Genomic DNA, 23,289 nt, shown 5'->3' with positions numbered 1-23,289 from the left:
GATGGGGCTAAAGTAGCATCTTATCTGGAGATGTGCAAATTTCTGTGAATGTGTATTTAGGCATTTGTGTGAAATGAAGTAAATCCTTTTGCTTCAAATCTCCTCCACCCCATTGTCCAGTGCTAACTGTGCAGGCCATTTGTAAGTCTCTCTACATAATTTCTACAGGTCCTGGGTTTCTGTCTTTTTTTCATACGATACAACTCCGCCTACCATCTTCCACAAAATATGTTCTGAAGCAGCCTCCCTTTTAAAGTATCTCCATCCTGTGAAGGGCCAAGCTGGTAAAGATGCTGCACATGACAGATGTTCTGGATATCTTGAAGAATCCCCCGCTCTTCCGTCTACATGATCAAGAAAAGAATCCAGAAACCATCCCCATAAGAAATCCAGGGGCTCTGAAAGTTTCTCGTCAAAAGTTTAGGGATTTTCGATATCTTTCAGTGACCGGGCCTCATCAAGCTGTGAGCCAAATCCAGGAGCTCTGCTGGCAATGGCTGCAGCCGGAGACCCACACCAAGGAGCAGATGATGGAGCAACTGGTGCTGGAACAGTTTCTGAACACCCTACCAGAGGAGGTTCGGACCTGGGTGAGGTCAAAAAAGCCTAAGAACAGCAAGGAGGCAGGAACGCTGGTGGCCAGTTTGATCCAAGCATGTGAGGAGAAAGGTGAGAGAGAAAGGAAGCAACTAACCATTTCCGTTTACTGAACATCCTCTGTATGCCTGGCATGCAATAGGAGATGTCAAATGAATAAATGAAAGAATAAATTTTATAATCCAGTCTAATCTGCCTCATATGAGATGGACAAAATTTTGGGTTTGGCTTTCGCTTTTAATATTTACTATTTCTCTGAGAGTACCCCTTCTCTCCAGCTTTGTTCTTCCCTGCTCTGTTTCTTATCTCACCTAAACTTTAGTATCAACACAAAACAAGACAACACACAGGAGGTTATAAAGTGTGGGAGCTACGAGGCCTGGAAGTTTAACCTTTACCAAAATTTGGTCTCTTGGAAACTCAAGTTACCAGATTGGAACTAAGGGTATTTTAATAATGAAAGAAGAAAGCCATTTACTTCTCATCGTCCTTTGAATAAAAGTGATACTAAAAACAAAGTATTGTTTAGGGGTATTTATATACATGTATATATATATATAGAGAGAGAGGGGTAGACAGAGGCAGGCAAGGGGAAAAAAAGTATGAATATAAGACCACAGTTATCTCTGGAGAGAAGGCTGGGGGTGGACAGGAAAAAGCACATGGGTAGATAAAAGTTACTGGGAATGTTCTAGATTGGGGGTTGGGTAGTGAATTCACAGGCATTAATTATACTTAAGCATGTAAATGAATAAATTTAAACAAGGTCATGCATGGTTTAATACTGAGACCATGAATTAAGGATTATGATTAATCCAATTATGTGTACCTGCATTTCTTAAAAGGATTTTGAAGATGATAATAGTGAACATGTTGAATACTTTTTTTTTTAAAGATTTTATTTATTTGACACAGAGAGAGCACAGCAGGGGGGAGCAGTAGGCAGAGCCAGAAGGAGAGGGAGAAGCAGGGTCCCTGGTGAGCAAGGAGCCCGATGCAGGACTCGATCCCAGGACCCTGGGATTGTGACCTGAGCCAAAGGCAGATGCTTAGCTGACAGCCACCCAGGTGCCCCATGTTGAATACTTTCAATGTACTATATTCTAGGTGTTTTATATATACGAATTTATTTAGTTCTCTTAATAGCTCTTAAAATAGGTGTTACCCTTATTCTGTAGATGAGGAGACAGAGGCATACAGAGGTTGAGTAACTTGCCCATGACCCCACAATTCGTCAGGATTCAGACCTGGGCAGCTGGCTCCAGCATCTGTACTTTATAATCATGGTGTTATACTGCCTCAGGTGGACATAGAGGGTATTGTCCCAGAGGTTAAAAACTTAGCCAGGGGCACCTAGGTGGCTCGGTCTTTAAGCGTTCGCCTTCAGTCATGGTCCCAGAGTCCTGGGATCGAGCCCCGCATCGGGCTCCGCGGGAAGCCTCCTTCTCCCTCTCCCACTCCCCCTGCTTGTGTTCCCTCTCTTGTTGTGTCTCTCTGTGTCAAATAAATAAATATCTTTAAAAAAATAAAAATAAAAACTTGGCCAAAGGCCCAGAGCTATTGATGGAGCTGGAATTCAGGGGAAAGGAAAGAGAGCTCCCTAGGACATGAGAAAGAAACAACAGATGAATAAAGGGTGCACTTGGGAAGAGACTACAGGCAGGGAAGGCCTTCAAGGTTCTGGTTACTGTAGGGAACGTGGCCATCTTCTAGATCGGTGAATGAAAAAGATTTAGGAAAATCTTTAAGAGCTGCCACTTTTTAAAATGCTTGTATCCTTTATATATGTAATGTTTAATCCTTATAAGATCACTTAGAAGTATTGGGCGCCTGGGTGGCTCAGTTGGTTGGGCGACTGCCTTTGGCTCGGGTCATGGTCCTGGAGTCCTGGGATTAAGTCCTGCGTTGGGCTCCCTGCTCGGCGGGGCGTCTGCTTCTCCCTCTGACCCTCCCCTCTCTCGTGCTCTCTGTCTCGCATTCTCTCTCTCAAATAAATACATAAATTAAAAAAAGTATAAGTATTATTTCCATTTTGCAGTTGAGAAACTGAGGTTTCCTCGTGATTAGGAGTGGACAGTGAGGTTGGGAACCACTGATAAAGAAGGAATTTCCACTTTATTTGGAAGGCAGTAGGGAGTCATTGAAGGGTTTAAAGCTGGGAAATGCCCAGAGCTCTTTTTTGCAACTTGCTTTACTGAGAAGAGAAAAGATGTCTATGGTTTCTCTCTTACAGGAAGTCCAGGACTGCTGCTGTCTTCCATGGCAGGAAGGATGGTATTGGGTGGCGAGCCACTCTCTGTGTCTCTGGGTACTGCCAGACTGGACTCAGTTCCATGGTCATTCCTTCTCTCTTCTAGGTTGCCCTCCTCAGGACTTTGTCATTGCAGAAGAGAGGAACACCAACAAACTCCAAAGGGACACAGAGATGTCTGACAATCCCTCATCTGCCGGATCCCAGGTAGGTGACACTTTCTTCTGATTTTGTTCTCCAATATGGGGATCTCACTTTCCTGATTTCTAGACCTTCCCTATTTAATTAAATCACATTCTCATTTCCTTTAAGTCTTTATATAAATATCACCTAACTGAGCCTTTCCCTGGCTATCTTATTTAAATTTTTTTTTCTGACTTGGGAGGCCTGGGTGGCTCAGTCATTTGAGCTGCTGACTCTTAGCTTCAGCTCAGGTCATGATCTCAGGGTCGTGGGATTGAGGCCCACATCAGGCTCCGCGCTCAGTGCAGAGTCTGCTTGTCCCTCTCCCTCTGCTGCTCCCCTGCTTAATGTGCGCGCGCTCGCTCGCTCTCTCAAATAAAATCTTAAAAAAATTTTTTTCTAACTCTTTATATCCTCTTTCCCTGCTTCATTTTTCTCTGTTGGACTAATCACCATCCCACATACTACACGTTTAACATTTTTCTGCTTTTTCTATCTCTTGAATTAATTGTTTTGTTTGTTTTTTTAGTATTCCATTTTATGCCCAGTGTTGGCTCATTTAAAACAACTCTTATGTGGTTTGCACTGTTATGCTCCTTTTTGTGTGTGAAGTAAATGGCAGCTATTATAGGGACATGATACCGTTGTGAGGTTTTATTTTTTTTTCAAAAATGTTCTCCTTAATGTTCTTGTTAAATCATTTCTTTAAAGATTTATTTATTTACTTTAGAGTGGGGGAAGGGCAGAGAAAGAGGGAGAGAGATCCTGAGCAGACTCCATGCTGATCATGGAGCTTGATTTCTGATTTTAAAACTCCAGTAATAGTACTAAATCTATAAATTTTTTGGTGTTGGCAGTTAATATGAATTTTGAATAAAATAATAAAAAAATCCATAATAAAAACCAAATAAACTCCTCGGTAGGAGCTGGGCAGCCAGTGTATGACTTCTACTTTAAATCAGTTGTTCATAGATCTGCATAATGTTTTCCTGAAAACACAAAAGATGTATATTAATAAAATGTGTATCATATTCTTATGTAGTCTTCTAATATCTACTTTTTAAATTCAACCTTAGGGGTACCTGGGTAGCACAGTTGGTTGAGCGTACAACTCTTGGTTTTGGCTCGGGTCATGATCTGGGGGTTGTGGGGTTAAGTCCTGTGTTGGGCTCTGCGCTCAGTGTGGGGTCTGCTTAGGTTTCTTTCTGCCCCTCCCCCACCGGGCACATGTGCACGCACATGCACTCACATGCTCTCTCTCTCAAATAAATAAATCTTTAATTAATTAATTGATTGACTCAACCTTAGGTTATCAAGACTGTTGTAACTGTAGTTAATTGGTTTGCATTGCTGCAATATTATTCCATTGTGTGACTATTACCGTAATATATTTCTCTCTTTTACTCTAAACAGACATGTGGATTGTTTCTAGGTTTTGGATGTTACAAACAGCACTGCTAAGAATATAAATGTCAAGGGGTGCCTGGCTGGCGTAGTCAGTTAAGCATCTGACTCTTGATTTCGGCTCAGGTTATGATCTTGGGGTCGTGAGATCAAGCCCCACGTCAGCCTCCATGCTGGATGTGGAGCCTGCTTAAGATTCTCTCACCCTGTCCCTCTGCCCCTCCCCCTATTTCACGCATTTGTGCACGCTTTCTTTCTCTGGCTCGCTAAAAAAAAAAAAGAATATAAATGTCTCCAAGTACACATGATCAGATATACCTAGGAATATAATTTCTGGGTCCAAAGTGGTTTACCAATTTACATTTCCCCTAGCATCTAATAAGAGGTCTCATGGGTCCACATTCTAGACAACATTTGGTATTGTCAGACTTACTAATTTTTGTCAGTTGAATGAGTGTAAATGGTACTGTGTCATTTTGCTTTGCATTTGTCTGTTTATTAATAAGATTGAATATCTCTTTATGAGCTCTTTGGGTTTTACAGATGAGTCACTGAGGCTTAACCTACCCACATTCACAAAGATTGTAAGAACCAGAGCCAGGACTTAAACCTAACTCTGATTCCTGAGGCTGAGGTATACTGCTTAGCTTTTAATTATGCACATTCATTATTTCTTTATAAAGTGGCTTAAAAGGATCTTTTTTTTAAAAGATTTTATTTATTTGTCAGAGAGAGAGAGTGTGAGTGCACAAGCAGGGAGTGCAGCAGGCAGAAGGAGAAGGAGGCTCCCTGCTGAGCAAGGGCCTGATGCGGGTCTCGACCTCAGGACCCTGGGATCACAACTTGAGCCAAAGGTAGATGCCTAACCAACTGAGCCACCTAGGGAATCCCTTAAAAGGATCTTTTGCCTTCAATCCAAATTTGTAGTAATTAGCAGCAGGCACTATCTCAGACATATTCCCCCTTCTTCCATACTACAAGACAAAGGTACATTACTAGGTCCCTATACCCTCTGGATTAGAACACTTGGATTAGAAACTTTCTGCCAGGGGCACCTGGGTGGCTCAGTCAGTCAAATGTCTGCCTTCAGCTCAGGTCATGATCCCAGGGTCCTAGGATCAAGCCCAGCTTCAGGCTACCTGCTCGGCAGGGAGCCTGCTTCTCCCTCTGCCCCTCCCCCGCTTGTGTTTTCTCTCTGTCAAATAAATCTTTGAAAAAAAAAAAAAAAGCTTTCTGCCAGTCTGAATGCTTTATGTTCAGTCCTCTCTCATCAGGCTCCTTCCCCCTCTTTGGGATAATTTCTGGATTTTGACCATTTGGAAGTGTTTCTGGTATTTTAGGAGTTGGTGACTTTCAAGGATGTGGTTGTGGACTTCAGTCCGGAGGAATTAACCTATCTTAGTGCTGCTCAGAGGAACCTCTACCGGGAGGTGATGCTGGAAAATTACAGGAATCTGGTCTCCTTAGGTAAGGCTGCCTTCTCCATGGAACTTGGTTTCCGCCCACCAGGGCAGTGGTTCTCAACTCTTTTCTGTCCTCACATCAGGAACATCAGTAATAGTGGTTCACCATGGCAGTGAATTTCAACTCAGATCAAAGATAGTATTTTAATATCAAATTCACTGTTACTCATAATAGGGCCAACATTGAGTACTTAATATGTGTCAGGCATTAGTCTAAGCACTGTACATGTCTTAATTCCTTTAATCCTTACACTAGTCCTGTGAGGGAGAGGTATATTTCCTGTTATTTTTATTATTATTGCAATTTTACAGATGAGGAAACAGAGCCATGGGAAAGTTAAATTATCTAAAACCACATGGCTACAAAGTGGCAGGTTGAGATTTGACCCTTAGTGGTTCAGCTGCAGAATCTGCTCCCTTAAATTAAATGGCTGTACTGTCCGATGGGGGTGGGGTTCATCAGGTCTTGGCACAGTAGAAGGCTGGCAGTGAGGTTTTTTGAATGTGTGAAGGAATTGATGAAAACTTCAGGCGCTCCAAAGGCTTCTACTAGACTTAAAGTTTAAGAGTAAGAGATTGCCAGTCTCTCTTCATATCCAGAGGCAAGATTGTTTACCTCTCCCCACAAGCTAAATATTTTTAGTACCAGTGCCAGGGTCTTCATTTCAGTGGCTTTTTGGGGGTCTGAGGTCTGAAACACACAATCAAACCAAACACCATTCCAATGGCAATAAGCTGGCGCTATTGTCCTTGTGAAGTCAGAGACCTGTGTGAGGAGATGGAAGTGCCTTACCTCACAAGAGTGTGTGATATGAGGGATGCCTAGGTGGTATAGTTGGTTAAGGGTCGGACTCTAGTTTTGGCTCAGGTCATGATCTCAGGGTCCTGGGATCTGTACTCAGCATGGAGTCTGCTTGAGATTCTCTCTCCTTCTCCCTCTGCCCCTCCTGCTCATGCATGTGCACTCTCTCTCAAATAAATAAATAAATATTAAAAAGAAGAGTGTGTAATTTGAACTGTGACTTCTGTTGTTTACAAAGAAGGCAAAAAGGAGTGCCTTTTCCAATATAACTCTTCCCTCAGTTACCACATTTATGACTTAAAATAGAGGGAGTAAGTCAGTTTTACCTTTTTAGCCCTCATGCAGTAACCTGGAGGCATTTCTGTCTTCTTGTGAGGCCTTGGCTTCTTGTATCCCTGAAGGTTTTGGGTTAATAGAGATTTTACATATCACCCAGGACATTGTCTTCCCAAGTGTGGAATAAATACAGTGGATTATAGAGAAGGTTATTTTAGGTAGTACCTCTTGTTGGCCTTCCATTTAGTAAAGAGAGAGCAGACCTCAGGCCCTGAGTCTTACGGAACCAAAACTAGGTAGCACTCAATAACATTAATTTTGGTTGGATCTATTGCTGTATTATCTTTGGGGCTTTTTTTCTTTTTTTGCAAATGACTGTGGTTTCTGTTTTTAAGGTTGATATAAAGCTTCCACTTAAATAAGTGTATTTAAGTGAAAAAGAGAGATGATCTAAAGAAGTGTATTAAATGCTAAATATTACAACAGGTGGCACATAGATAGGGCCAGAATGTGAAGGTCATTAATAAATTTGTCAGTGAAATTGTCAGTATGGCGGGTTCTGGAATAGGCATTGGTGTTACAAAATTGATGAGGATTCCTGTTTTCATGGATGTTACTAATTCTAGTGGGGTGAGACAGACAGTATGGAAATAATGAGGTAGTGTCTTAGTTCGTTTGGTCTGTTATAACGATATCCCAGAATGGGTAGTTTCTAAACAACAGACATTTATTTCTCATAGTTCTGGAGTCTGCAAGTCTAAGATCAGGGTGCCAGCACAGTCATCTGAGGGCTCTCTTCTAGGTCACAGGCTTCCTGTTGTCTCCTCACTGGGTCAGAAGGGCTAGGGAATCTCATTGAAGCCTTTTTTTAATAAGGGCACTAATCCCATTCATGAGGGCTCCACCCTATGACCTAAGCACCTCTCAAAGGCCTACTTTCTAATAACACTACAGTGGGTTTTAGGATTTTAACATATGAATTTTGGGGGGGTACAAACATTCAGACCACGGCAGGTGGCCTGCAAAAGACTGAAGTTTGGGAAACACAGAACTAGGGGAGGGAGAAGGAGCAGTTTAAGACAAAGGGAATGAAGGTATCATGAGGAAAAGAACTTGTTGAGCAGCTATGACATCAGATCCCCCCAAGCTGAAGTAGAGAGCCCAGCACAGTGTTCTCAAGCCCCCTCTTCAATTTTTACTCCAGAGCACAGTTTTTCAACCTTGGCACAGTTGACGTTTGGGCCAGATCATTCCTTGCTGTGGAGGAATGTCCTGGGCATTACAGGATGTTTAGTGACCTGGCCTCTATGTACTAGACATCAATAGCCTTTCCTCTCCCTGAACTTGTGACAACCAAAAATGTCTCCGTTTGGGCCATAATCATTAGAAACAGGCTTCATGGGGCTCCTGGGTGGTTCAGTCATTAAGCGTCTGCCTTTGGCTCAGGTCATGATCCCAGGGTCCTGGGATCGAGCCCCGCATCGGGCTCCCTGCTCGGCGGGAAGCCTGCTTCTCCCTCTCCTACTCCCCCTGCTTGTGTTCCTGTTCTCGCTCTCTCTCTCTCTGTCAAATAAATAAAATCTTAAAAAAAAAACCCCAGGCTTCACTTTTATTTTGTGTGAATTTGCATCTTCCTTATTATCTCTGAGTCTTTAGAGCCTAGGCTGGGAGTTGCTGTGGGTGCAAGGTAGAACCCCCAAGTTATGAGTCTCCTTCTTCAACAGGGTACCAGTTCTCTAAACCCGACATTATCTCACAGCTGGAAGAGGAAGAGTCACGTGTGAGGGAGGAAGACAGCAATACAGAGATATGTCAAGGTAAGTAGTGAGGGGGAGGCCCATGGAGACTGGAATTATGGGAAGACAATCCCCCCAGTCAGTCGGGATGGGGGCTGGGAGCTGTTGTTCTGAGAGCATCCCTCAAAGTCCACTCAGGCCAGGGAAGTAGAGGGCTGGTAGATGTTCTCATCTCAGGGCTCACAAGGTTTCAACACTTAGTGTGCACTTAGTTCTTTCATCTGCTCTTCCTGTAGTCAGAGCGACTCTCTTGCCTGGTGCCAGGAAGGCCCGTTTCCCTTTTCTCTAGTGTTCCAAACCCTGTACTTATTCGTGCCTTTCCCCTTGCAGCTAGAAAGCCTTGGTCTTTCCTCTTTAATTGAGACAAGATAAAACCTTGGCCTTGATACCACTCTCTTTCCACTTGCGTTGCATTTTCCCTCATGGCAGCTCTTCAGACTTGATGACACCCAAAGGCTCCCTTTCCCTTCCCTTTTTAACCCCCACAATCTGGTTTCCATCCCCTACTTCTGCCAACACACACACACACACACACACACACACACACACACACACACACACACACAGTCTCGCTGTATCCCTCTCTGTCTTTCCCTCTCCCTCTGTTTTACAGCCCCCCAAATGTCCCTACCAACATCCTTATGGCTCAAGGACAAGAACCTTCTAAACTTAACGTTCTTCAAACTCTCTGGCTACAATATGGTAACATTTGTCATCTTTATGAAATCCTCTCCTTCTCTGAACTGGGTCACTATGTGTATCAGCCAGGATCATTGTTGCCCTTCAGCTTCTGTTAACAGAAAACCACACCCAAACTGGTATAAGCCATAAGGGGATTGTATTAGCTTACAGTACTGCTCATCTGGGTTTCAGGGATAGCTGGATTCAGGGGCTCAGTGATGTTATCAAGGGCCTACTTTCATTTTTTTTTTTTTCACTCTGCCAGCAAATCCTGGGTGTGCTTTCTTGTTCCAGTCCGGGGGTGGGGTTGGTGGGGGGAGAGAGCAAGCAAGCAGGTGTGTCCAAGAAGCATTCTCAAGAGTGAGGACGCTTCTTTCTTAGAAGCCCTTGACACACCTCTCCTCATTTTTCAGTGTTCCATTTGGGTCATATCCCATTCCTGAACCAGTAGCTATGCCCAGTCTAGTGGTAATACAGCTTTCCCTGTGTAGGCAGAGAAGATGTCCAAACAAAATTCAAGGACCTACCAAGGGGATTCCTCTACCTGCCTCTGTGTTGCCTTCAGTGTCTCCTTTACATTCACTCCTTGACTCATTCAGTCATTCCACAGATATGTATTGAGCCTTTGTTCTAGGTTCTGTGGCTACAGTAATGATCAAGTCAGACAAAATCCCTTCCTTTATAGTCCTTGCATTCTAATGGTGGTGATAGTTGATACACAGACAAATAATGGAGTCTGAGTGTAAAGCAGACAGTGACAAATGGGAAGCGACTTAAGACAGATAGTGAGACGGAGGAGGAGCACATAGAAATCTTGAGGAAGAGTGTTGCAGGCAGAGGGAATAGCAAATAGGCCGCAAGTTTGGAATGAGCTTGGGTGTTCCAGAAAAAGGAAGAAAAGCAATATGGTCTGAGTAAACTGGAGGGGGATAGGAGTTAACATTGAGAAGATAGACATAGGCCAACTCACATAGGAATATGTTAAGGAATGTGGATTTCATTACAAGTGAGATGTGAAAAAGGTACTAGAGGGTTTTGAGCCCAGGGAATGAGGTAGTATTATTGACTCCTTAGAACTGTGCTGTCTGATATGGCAGCCACTAGACACACATAGTTGAATTTACATGAATTAAAATTGCATAAATTTAAAGTCAGTCACACCAGCAACATTTCAAGTGTTCTTTACCTACATGTGGCTAGTGGCCATGTATCAGACAGCAAAAACTATATGTCATTTACCTCATTGCAGGGCATTCCACTGGGCAGCAGTGTCTAGAAAGATCCCTCTGGCTGTTCTATGGAAAGTGGGCTTTAGGAAGACCAGCAGAGAAACCAGTTGGGAGCTTGGTATTATAGGCTAAAGCTGATGGAGGTTGGTGCTGTGATTGTGGAGTACAGGTTTGAGGTATTCTCTGTGAGGAGAACGGGCAGAACAGCTGTCTCTTAGTCCTCTATGTGAGTCTTCTCTTCAAAGACCATTTCCTAGAAGATCTAATCCATTGTGGGTCCAGTTTTCCCTTTCCTGATGATTTCCTAATCTGTATTCTGGCTCTACTATTAATCTGTACTTTGCTCACCCAGCCTGCTATCTGCCAGGATGCGACTGTTGTGTTCATCCTTGTCTCTTGTCAGTTTCTTTGCCACACAGAGAGTTGCCTTTGTAAAGCACAAACTTTTGACTACTACTACTCTCAAAAGAAAATCCAAACTTTTAGCAAAACATTCAAATCCCTCCTAATATGCATAAGATCTGTTGTTATTTTTGGTCCATTTCTTACGTTTCTACTATAATGATGTGTCTCTGTGAGGAAAGAATAGAGGAACTTTTACATTTCTTTTAGATGGGGAGAAAAGACCTAAAACCAAAAATCTAACTCCAGAGCAAAGCCTGCCTATGGAAAAGTCATCCTTGGGGGCAGGAATGGAGGATCTGATGGTAGGTAACTTCTGCAGTGTCTATGTAGGAGAATCTTCTCCTGATGATCCATCAGATTTGTACCAGGTCAACCAGGAGAAACCTTTGAGTCCGGTAACAATGACTGAGCCCAAGACCCCCACTCAAGAAAGAAGCCATGACAGTGATGATTTTGAGAGGAGCTCATACCTTACTAAACAGTTGGAAGGGCCTCCAGGAAAGGATCCCCAGGAATGTGCTACTCCTGGAATTTGCACCCGTCCCCAGTCAGTGGATGATGAGCCTTTCCTCCAAGAGAACAGATGTGGATTTTGTGAAAGAACTTTTATTTCCCAGACAGCTCGTGAGAGACATGAGCAGATCCATACTGGGAAGAAACCCTTTGAATGTAAACGATGTGGAAAAGCCTTCTACCTCATGCCACACCTCACCAGACATCAGAGGACTCATTCTGGTGAGAAGTCCTCTGGATGCAATGAAGGTGGAAAGTCTTTCATCCAGCGTGCAAATATCTGTGGCCGTGTAAGAATTCATAGTCAGGAAGACTACTATGAATGTTTCCAGTGTGGCAGAGCCTTTATCCAGGATGTGCATCTTTTTCAACATCTGAAAGCCCACGAGGCAGCAAAAGCCCTTCCACCTGGGTTGCCCCGCGTTAAGACGTATTTAATTCGATATCAGCGGAAACATGACTATGTTGGAGAGAGAGCCTGTCAGTGTTGTGACTGTGGCAAAGCCTTCAGTCGGAGTTCACATCTTATTCAACACTATCGAATTCATGCTCAAGAGAGGCCTTACCAGTGTCAGCTGTGTGGGAAGTGTTTCAGCCGACCCTCATACCTCACTCAACATTATCAACTCCATTCTCAAGAGAAACCTGATGAGTGCAATTATTACTAAAAACCTCCAGAGGACATTCTCAACATCTTTGGCTCCATCCTGGAGAGAGACCCTCTGAGTGCTCTGAATGTGAGAATACCTTCCTCCAGCTCTCACAACTTAATAACTTGAAAACTCATCATGATGTGATAAAAAAAATGGCCAATGGTTGCAAGGGTATAGAAAAATCTTTTTGCAAAAGAAGATTCAGCACATGTGTCTGTAGTCACACAGGTGAAAATCCTTAGAATATTTTTGTTGCATAGGAAAGAAGTTAATAGATTTTGCCTTTCTTTTGGTGGTATCCATGGAATGGAAAACTTTCATTTTGACACCCTGACAAAAATTTTGTGACTGCCGGTTGGACTCCAGACAGGCAATCTGTTCCCAGGTTTTTCTAGGAGTGTTTACATATAGTATCTTCACCACGTGGGATGTGTCAACACAGAGCGTGGTAGAAAGATTTTCAAGGTGTGCTTATATTGATTCATCCACAAGGCTGATATAATTGGTAATGCATTTACATCGTACCTCATAATTTACAAAACATTGTCATGTATATTATTTTATTTGATCTTTTAAGGAATGCTGCAGTGTACCTAGTGAGCATATTATTCTATTCTTACAGGCAAAGCAAACTTGAAACTCCCAAGTTGTCAGTTGATCTGACCTAGGTTGTAAGTGATGAAGTAGGAAATGAACCCAGGTTTTGTTTTATTTTGAGATTTCATGAGATATTTATTTCATATCTTGATGTTTGACTCTGGTTTTCTTTATTCCTGCCACTTCCTCTCTGAAGAAAAGGTGCGGTGGTCTACTGCCTTCAGCCATCTTCCTCTGTAGTAGTCCCAGTACTGTTTCATGTGAAGTTCAGAAAGTTTTCTTAGGGTGAAGTATGATAGCCACTTCTCTCGAGATTTAGGATTAGAGGATGACTTTCTGAGACTAATTCAGGGAAGTGTATTTTTGCTAAACACTTTCTTGTAAGTGTTCTTGTAGATCGTAAAACTACTCAAGGAGAATTTTTTTGTAGTTTCCTGTGGATGTCTGAGGGATTGGGGTTTCTTATTTCCCTTTTCCTTCCTTTAAAAAAAATCCTGTTTGAGAACTTTCTTGGGCTGTGGCATCATTAGCACAGCCAACTTCACCTAAAATCCTAATTTTATGCAGAACACACTTCGCTCTTTAAAGGTATGAGCCCAGAGTTGCATAAAAATCTCTTGAATACCATAATGCTATAATGTTAAAAGCTCTCCATCACTGCCTTGACTGGTGGTCAAATACAAAGACACAAGCTAACCAGTTGGACCTGGAGTCCCAGAACCTGATTCCTTGCCTGGTAGGGTGAGTTGTTGCTGTTGTTATTCACTGCCCTGCTTTTTCTCATCAGCCCTTTTTGAGGTTGATGTACAATGCATGGCCCAGAGTCATGAAATTAAAAGCAAACATGACTCGTCAGAACCTGATGAGCCAAACGAATGTTAGCCGCACAACCTCTCTTCATTTTCAAAGTTCTTGATGAAATAGCCCTCCTTGGCAGGCCCTATTTTTTCATGACAGTTTACTCTTCAACCCACTGTAAATTGGTTTCTGATCCTGCCACCACTCCCACAAAGGAACAGGATGTCATTGCATCTTATTGATGGTGATATTGATTAGTCTTGATGCCTTGATTTAAAGTGCTGTCCACTGGGTTGTTCTTTAAAGTTACTATTTATTTCTCTTTTGTAATTAATAAATATCTTACAGGAGAAATTTTGAGACTATGCAAGTACAGATCTTCCTTGACTTATGATGAGGTTTTGTCCTGATAAACCTATTGTAAATTGAAAATATTGTAAGCTGAAAGTGCATTTAATATTCCTCACCTACTGAACATCAGAGCTTAGCATATTCTACCTTAAAAGTGCTCAGAATACTTACACTTGCCTACAGTTGGGCAAAATTATCTAATACAAAGCCTGTTTTATAATTGTGTTGAATATCTCATGTAATTTATTGAATACTGTACTGAAAGTGAAAAACAGAATGACTATATGGGTACATAAGGGTTCTAAGTGTATTGGTTGTTTTATCTTGTGATTGCAAGGCTGATAGGGAGCTGGGGCTCGCTACCACTCGCTGCCACTTCCCAGTATTATGAGAGAGTTTTGTACCATATATCATTAGCTGGGGAAAAGATAAAAATTCAAAATTTGAAGTACAGTTTCTACTGAATGCATTTGCTTTTGTAAAGTCATTGTAAAGTCAAAATATCATAAGTTGAACCATCAGAAGTTGGGAACCATCTATCCAATTTCTCCTCAAACTTTCACCCACTAAGTTTTAGCATCTTGCAAATAGATCTTGCCTACAGCCATTGTGACTCTGTGGTATTGTAATGGCGAATTTCTATTTCCCGCATTCTTTCTACATTTAGTAATTAGATTTCTCCTGTGAGGAAGTTACCCACCCTATTTATTTATTCAGTAATTTATTTATATCGGTATGAATTCATGGATATTTATTTTATTCTATGGGCTGTAATTAAATACTATTTATTTTGTTCACATTCTTCCAGTTTTGGCCATTGGGAACCCTTTCAGGTTGGCTCCTGGGCCTTCTTAACAAGCTGCCAACCTTTTCTGAACACTTTTAACTTGCCACACCCTCCGTAATTTCTCTCCCTTCCCCTCCAGGAATACCCTGTATGACTTTTTGATGGATTCTGCCTCCCATCTTGTGAAATCAGCTTCTTTCCCCAGGGCCTTCGGTTTACTCAGGCACCTGTCAATCTCAGTCATTTCATTTCTCCCCTCGCCATTTTTGCTAAATCTACATTGTAATTCACTTAATACATTTTTTCAATTGTCTTCTCTCTGTTTTTTAAATTTTAATACATCTTTATTTTTTAAAAGATTTTATTTATTTATTTGAGAGAGAGCATGAGCCAGGGGGAGAGGCAAAGGGAAAGGAAGAAGCAGGCTCTCTGCCAAGCAAGAAGCCTGACGCGGGGCTCAATCCCAGGACCCTGGGATCATGACCTGAGCTGAAGGCAGACGCTTAACGACTGAGCCACACAGGCGCCCCTTAATACATCTACTTTAGAAGGAAAATTTTAAATCACCTCAAACAAAGGCTTTTACCCGGGGCCATAATCAGATTTCCCTGATAGCTGCTAAGATGCCTTTTTACAGTTAGCTCATTTGAATCCAGATTCAAACATGGTCTACACATTGCATTTGGTTGTCTGATCTCTTGAGTCTTAATCTAAAGCAGTCTCCTCTTACTTTTTTTAATGCCTTGTGTGACCCCAAGGATAATGTAGAGATACACCTCCCTCCTCTCCCCACCCAATTCCTAATATATCTAACAGTTTTAGTACTCTTATATTCTGGTTTAATTTTTAATTTGAAGGCATTACTTTTAAAACTTTATTTACATTGTGGTAAAAAGCCCCACATAACATAATATTTGCCATCTCAAACATTTTTAAGTTGTGCAGTTCAGTAGTATTAATTACACTCACATTATTGTTCAGCAGATCCCCAGGACTTTATCATCTTGCAAAACCAAAACTCTATACCCATTAAGTAGTAACTTCATATTTCTCCCTTTCCCCAGCCCTGGTGACCATCATTCTATCACCCTTTTCTCTGTTAAAGCTTTGTGTGGTTATGCAAATAATACTGGCAGAAACTGTGCCATTGTCCTGTGTGATGTTCCCCATTCTAAATCTGTCTGCTTCCTGTGGTGTCTTAAGCTTGTTCCTCTCTCTGTATTTTCTGTAAATAGAATAGTATATCAGAGACTTAGATTCATCTTCAACTTCTTTGGCAAGAATACCTTTTAGGTAGTTTTGTGTGCTTTACCAGCATGATATGGTGTTGGCTTTTCCCAGGAGTCCAGCCTTTTAAAATCACCCTCCAAGCCACTGCCCCAGTCACAGACGATGAGGTTTCCAAGCGTTCACCATCTTTGGATTATACATAGACCAGCTGCTTTAGTTCCTTCTTCATTACCTCTTCTAGATTTCTCTACATTCCTCCATCACTCCAGTTTGGTCTTCAGACACTTGAATTAAGAGGTGGTGGAGACTTCTTGAGGGGTCTGGGTGTGGGCCATTTGTTGAGAATTCTGGGCCAGGGCTTCAGACTTCTTGAGAAGCCTTAACTAGAGAAAGTCAAGGAGCACTACTTGACTAATTTTGTTGTGATGCTTCTTTCATGCCAAAACTGGAATTGGTGACAACATGGGATAGTTGACTTTGCCTGTCACCCCTGAACTGTTTGGAACATACGGAAGATGTACAAGCCACTGCCTCCATATTTTACAAACTTGACCTGACCGAGATGCTACATACCTCAGCCTGTTATTTTGGCTTTCAGCTTGCTGTCCTAGTCGGCTCCCAAGGATAATGCTTCTGCTGCTTCCCTGCTTTTCCCACCGAATTCCTAACAACTGCTCTTTTATTCAGGTTAAATTTTTTTAAATTTAGAAATACTCATGTTTTAAGCATTTTTTTGTGATTATGCTGATAATATATATTCTTTGAAGATTAGAAGATAACATGTTTTTCTTTGAATATTTGTATTACCCTCTCCCAGATACACTTGCTGCTAAAAGGGATATAAAATTGTCCAGATATTTTTCCTTTGCATAGATCTATATAGATTTTTATATAAAAATAATTTTATGAAATGGAATTGTACCATTGGCACTGTTTTGAAGGGTGTAATTTTTATTCTAATATATCATGAGTATCTTTCCATATCCATATTTATGTCCCTAACTTTTGTTTTTCAGGACTACCTAGTACTTGGTTACATAGATGTGTCCTGATTTATTTTCTAGCACTAGCTTTCTAAGGTCGTATACTGAGGTTGCTTTTAATTTATCTTTTATTTGTACATGAGGCTGCTATCATTACACTTCCCTGTTACTTCTTAGGCCTTAGCATTTCCCTTATCAATTTGCTCTAATGTCTTTGCATATAGTCATGTTTCCTAAGAGGAAATTCCCAGCAGCAGAATTTCTGGGCCAAGAGGTATGTGTATCTCAAAGGTTTTAGAAACCTTCCTGGCCTCATCCCAGCAAAGTCTAAAAGTTGTGATTTTTTTTCTAGGGAACAACTAAACTACTCAACTCTCTCCTACTTTTCTCCTTGAAGAATTTGCTCTATGAACCCATCTAATAACAGGACTGAAGTCAGAAAGAATCACAGGCAAAGTTTGTTAGAACCCTAATTTTAACATAGTTTTTTTAGGTTTACTTTTTTCACTAAACAAACAATAGTAAGCATATTAAGGAAAATTTTGGAAAGCAAAGAAGGCTAATAAATTTCCTAATAGTCCCAGAATCTCAACAAGTACAAGCCCAGGAATGTAGTTTTGTTTACAGGTAGAAGAGCTCTTGGCAGAGAAGGGAAAGTGTGGGCTTTGGAGCCAGGCTGACCTGAGGTCAAATCTTAGTCCCTTCTTGGAGCCTGACTGATTAAACTTTGTTTCCTCAGGAAATGGGATAACAGTGCTTCCCCCAGAACTGTCGAAAGGCTTGGAGCTCATCTGCATAAAAGAGCCTAACAGTGCCTGGTACATAGTACGCACTCAGTTACCTGTAGCTGCTATTATGGAATATTTTGTTTTCATGTATTTTTCATTTACTTTTTAAGACTTTCTTAGTGACAGCAAACTACAGAATTGTAAACCAGATTTTATCATACTTTAGTATTCTCTATACAAGCAAGTTTTTCAGTGTGTTAGGGTTTCTCATATACATTTTGCAAATTTGAAGTTCTTTTTCTCATTTTGTAATCACATTTTTAAATGACTAATTATATAAAGGTTTGATTAACTGAGCATAAAGCATTGTATTTATAGTTTTTTTAGGATAGATTTCCAAAAAGGGATATTATCAGATGAGATGTGGTATAAACATTTCTATGGCTCTTGAAAGATGCTGATGAATTTCTTTCTGGAGGGGCCATGCCATTTGTAGCAAAGGGAGGTCCAGGGTTATGAAACAGGTGACAAACCATCTTCCCTCCTGAGTCAATAACAGGTGTTGGGAATCACTTATGTTCTCTGGGTCCACTGCACTGGAAAAATCTTTCACAACACAGCATTCCGGGCAGACAAACTGAGCGAGGTTGGTACATACAAAGAAATGTCTTTGTCATGCCTGGTATAAATAAGCATTTGAACAACTTTACCAGCAATGGGTGGGTAGCTCATTTAAAACAGACCAACAAAAACGTTTGCCTATTTGATAAGCCAAAAAAGTGATTCTTTGCTAACTAATGAATTTTTCCACATATGCTTTTAAATTTCTTTGTGAACAATCTAGGCCCTTTGCCTATTTAGGTAGTGCGTCTTCGTGCCTTTTCATATTGATTTGCCCGAACTCACTTTCCTTTCTTTAAAAAATTTTTTTATTTAAATTCAATTTAGTTAACATACAGTATATTATAAGTTTCAGGGGTAGAACTTCGTGATTCATCAGTTGCATATAACACCCAGTGCTCATTCCATCAAGTGCCCTCCTTAATGCCCATCGCCCAGTTACCCCATCCCCCCGCCCACCTCGCCTCCTGCAACCCTCAGTTTGTTTCCTGTAGTTAAGTGTCTCTTGTGGTTTGCCTCCTTCTCTCTCTCATTTATCTTCCCTTCCCCTATGTTCATCTTTTTGTTTCTTAAATTCCACATATGAGTGAAATCATACAGTATTTGTCTTTCTCTGACTGACTTATTTCACTTAGCATAATACCCTCCAGTTCTATCTATGTTGTTGCAAATGGCAAGATTTCATTCTTTTTGATGGCTGAGTAACATTCCATTGTGTATATATATATATATATACCACATCTTCTTTATCCATTATCTGTTGATGGGCATCTGGGCTCTTTCCATAGTTTTTAATGTATGCATTTCTGAAGGATTGTTTCTCATTTTAAAGTAAACAACTCCTATTTTATAGAAAGGTAGAGCTCTCTTCCCTTTGCCCCCACAATGCCCCATACACCATGAACACCATTTTCTTATCATTTAAAAATAATTACTAGATTCATGAAAGTGGTTGCCTCTGGGGAGTAGTGGGGAAAGGTCTAGTTTTCACAGTACCTCTGCCTTTTCACTTTTCTACCCATGTGACTATATTACCTATTATAAGGTGTTTATAGTTTTCATAGAGCTGTGATCATTCTGTACGTGCAATAGCGTAGATCTTATTTTTCCACCCAGTCTTATGCTCTACACCCTGCCGTCTCACCTCTTTGTCTGTTAGCACCTTGTTAAGAGCTGCGCCAAGAGTTTTCCATGTCCGGCTCTCCTCTGTTGTTTGAATGTTTGACTTGTTCTGATTTTTCATAGTTGTAAATGACACTGCAGTGAGCATGTTGGTGCTTAAATGTTTTTCCAAATTGAGGATCCTTGCCCTTAGATAGGTTTTGCCAAACGGGAGTCTCTGGGCCAGGATGGGTGTGATCGTTTTAAGGTTCTTGAGACATACACCCAAGCTCCTTTGAAAACATTACACCAGTTTGCACTGCTGCCTGTAATGTGATGGCGTGTGTTCCACACATCCTTGTTGGCGTTATGTATTAACAGCGTTTTTCTCCTTTGCTAATTTAATAGGGGAAAGGGCATCTAATTTTAATTGAATTTATTTAGTTCTTAAGGAGGTTGAACATTTCCCTCTAAGTTTGTTAAGCAATTATATTTTTCCTCTCTTTGCAGGATCTTTGTGGCTTTAATACCTTTCTATCAATTTAAATAATCTCTATATAATAAATATATTAATTCTTTCTCTTCATTTTGGCCATGTTTTGCCCAAACTGTTTGGCATTTTCTTCGAATTATTTTTTGACAAGGTTTCAATTTTTATATAGTTCAATCCTTCTGTGTTCCAAGCCTACAAAACCTAAACTTCTCTAAACAGAGGGTTTTCATTATTTTACTTTCAAATCTATTTTAACTACTCTTTAATTGACTTTGATGTATTGTGTGAAGTCATCAAAATTACCCATTCTTAATTGCTCCAACATCAATTATTAGTAAATGATTCAGTCATGTTACTGTATAGTGTAGGATCTATTATCTGGACCATCTACTTTGTTTCATTGACTTGTCCTATTTTATCTTAGATCTATAGTCTTCTTAATTTCTGTAGCCTTATATTTGAGTTTTCTATCATTGTACCTTTAAAAAGTGTATTTACGGGGCACCTGGGAGGCTCAGTCGTTAAGCATCTGCCTTCGGCTCAGGTCATGATCTCAGGGTCCTGGGATCGAGCCCTGCATCAGGCTCCCTGCTCCGCGGGAGGCCTGCTTCTCCCTCTCCCCCTGCTTGTGTTCCCTCTCAGTGTCTCTCTGCCAAATAAATAAATAAAATCTTTAAAAAAATAAAATAAAAAAATAAAGTGTATTTATATGTATGCATATTTGTATGAAAAATATATAATTGCTATTCTTCTGGATGAAAATTTATGTTTATTAATGTCTTTTGATGATTAGTGACATGAACTTATAAATAAATTAGAGAAAAAAAACATTGTTACATTTAATCTTAGCATCCAGGAACATACTGTCTTTTCAATCAAAGTTTATAGTTTACTTCTCATCAGGTCACAAGTTTTCCTTAGTCATTCCTACATACTGTTGCAGTTCTAGGTTTCCTTCTGTAGGGTTTTTCTTTTTTCTGTTAGAGTTCTCATAAAAAAAGCCAGCATTCCAGGAATGGGGTTACTTCAGTGTTGCCCCACAGCATGCATTCAAGCCAACCAAACCCCTGACTTCCAGAAGCAGTTGGGGGCCAGAGATGCTCCTGAAATACTGATGTAAGCTGGGGACCCTTTCTCCAGGAAATCAGAGAAGCCTAGCAGTGTGCATGGGTATGTGTGTGTGTACTCACACACATACTTAGGAATATGACCAATGTGGGTCAGCCATGCCCCCACCTTAGCTTCAAATCTCTCCTCCCACTGACACTTCCAGTTGGGAAGCTCTGGGTTCAGTGCTGGTGCCCAGGCCATCAGGTCTCCTACAGGTGGGGTCTTGAAGGAGGAAAGAAGTACAGGACCCACTGCCATGGCACCTGGCCCACTTCAGCCTCTCGGGTAAAATGTTAGGCTTGGAATAAAGAGAAGGGACCTGAGCTGCAAAGAATCTCCACTATGATGTGTACCTGAGGGAGCCAGGTGGGCAGGATCGGGGAAAGTCATGAAGAAGAAGGGAGATAATCCTCAACAAAAGACCTCCTGTTATGAGATCTTTGATTTTTCAAGAGATGCTGGAATGCTCAGTTTTTATGTGATGTCTCCCAATATTTTAATGGAGGCAACTCATTAAAAAAAAAAACAACCCACTCAGGACCATAAAACATTTGTGGGCTATGTCTGGTCCATAGGTCCTATTTTGAGGCATCTGAATCACTATGGGCCAGATCCCCTGCTGCTTTCTAATCCTTATGCCTTGACTAGGCAGGGCTTTAGAGTGAATAGATTGACAGCACACAGAGGTCAGGTCTTAATCCCTGGAACTTTTAAATGTTACCTTACTTGGAAAAGGGGGCTTTTCAGATGTGATCAAGGAGTTTGAGATGAAGAGATTATCTGGGTGGGCCCTAAATGCCACTAACATATCCTTATAAGGAAGCAGAATGAGATCGAGATCTCTCTCTCACACACACACACGATTTTAAGACTAGAATGATTCAGCCACAAAACAACAACACCAGCAGCTGAAGAGGCAAGGAAGGATCGTTCCCTGGAGCCTCCAGATTATGGCCTTGCTGACATCTTGATTTTGACCCAGTGATACTGATTTCAGGTTTCTGACCTCCAGAACTGTGAAAGATGAAATTTCTGTTTTAAGCCACCAGGTTTGTGGCAATTTGTTAAAGCAGTCACAGTTAACAATACATCTAGGAACATCTTAGAAATTCTGAGGCTCCATCCCAGACCTACTGAACCAGATTCTGGGAGTGGAGCCCAGCACCCTGTTTTAACAAGCCCTACAGGGGATTCTGTTGAAAGCTAAAGTTCCAAAAACACTGGGTTGAAAAAGAGGTACCAGGCATTTTGTGCAAATGTGTTAATGGGGCCTGTGGCAGAACTGGAGGTAAGCTTGACCTAAAAGCATTCATGCATTTGCATGAAGTGCTTGAACCCCATAGGCATATGAGCTTTTCAACCTTATCCTGAACCAGTATTTCTCAAACTTCAGTGTACAATGAAGAGAAAGGTAATAAGCAAAACAAGGTGGTATGTGCTACAAAGAAAAAGATGGTAAATAGAAGGAGTGCCGATTGAGAGGGCTAATTTTAGACTGGGTGGTCCAAGAAAAGCTTTCTGAAGAGGTGGCCTTATGAAGTCAGCTAAGGAACAACTGGGGAAGACAGGGTTCTGGGCAGAGGGAACAGCATGTGCAAAGGTCCTGAGGTCAGAAAATAGCTTAACGTTGGGAGGTAGTGGTGGGAGAGCAGTGTTGTCACAACCCGCTGGAGGAACTAAATGTGTGCTGTGTGACCGTGCTTGGAGAGGAATCCTGAAATCTTGTGCCTGGTTTCCTCCAGACTTCACCCCATGCACCTCTTTGCTGGTTTTGCTTTGTATCCTTTTGCTATGATAACTCTTAGCCATGAGTATGACTATATGCGGAGTTCTTTGAGTCCTCTTAACTGAGTCACCAAAATGGGGTGGTTTTGGGGACCCCTGAGACATGTCCCCATGACTGATGTATAATGTGATGTTTCAGACCTCTTGGGGTGAATGAAATCTGAAGGTTTCACGTGCATAGTATGTTTTACTAAGAACTGCTGGAAGTTAATTGCCACAAAGGTCTTCCTCACCCTCGCTGTATGCAGAGGATTTCTCCCTTGTATGGATCCTCTGATGTACTTTAAGGGATGAATCACAACTACTAAAGCTTTTAGATATTCCTTACACTCACAGGGTGTCTTGATGCTGTGGGTCCACTGGTGCTTGGTCAGGGAGGAGCGGTACCTGAAGGTGTCCCCGCATTCCTTACACATACAGGGACTCTCCCCATTGTGAGTTCTCTGATGGAG

General features: G+C 41.3%; 1 protein-coding gene across 1 annotated transcript; it reads left to right on the top strand.

Moving 5' to 3' along the window:
• The first annotated feature begins 290 nt into the window (after positions 1–290).
• On the top strand, positions 291–12,268 carry ZIM2 (zinc finger imprinted 2). The gene is made up of 5 exons (XM_088027035.1): positions 291–669; positions 2,955–3,055; positions 5,776–5,902; positions 8,701–8,793; positions 11,295–12,268. Exons 1-5 carry the CDS (start codon positions 291–293, stop codon positions 12,266–12,268), a joined length of 1,674 nt encoding a protein of 557 aa, XP_087883161.1.
• Positions 12,269–23,289: the final 11,021 nt, after the last annotated feature.

Source organism: Eumetopias jubatus, unplaced genomic scaffold (assembly GCF_037043125.1).
Source record: "Eumetopias jubatus isolate StellerSeaLion01/CBP00866 unplaced genomic scaffold, mEumJub1_p1.0 scaffold_10, whole genome shotgun sequence".
NCBI lineage: Eukaryota > Metazoa > Chordata > Mammalia > Carnivora > Otariidae > Eumetopias > Eumetopias jubatus.
This window is presented reverse-complemented; position numbering and strand designations above follow the sequence as displayed.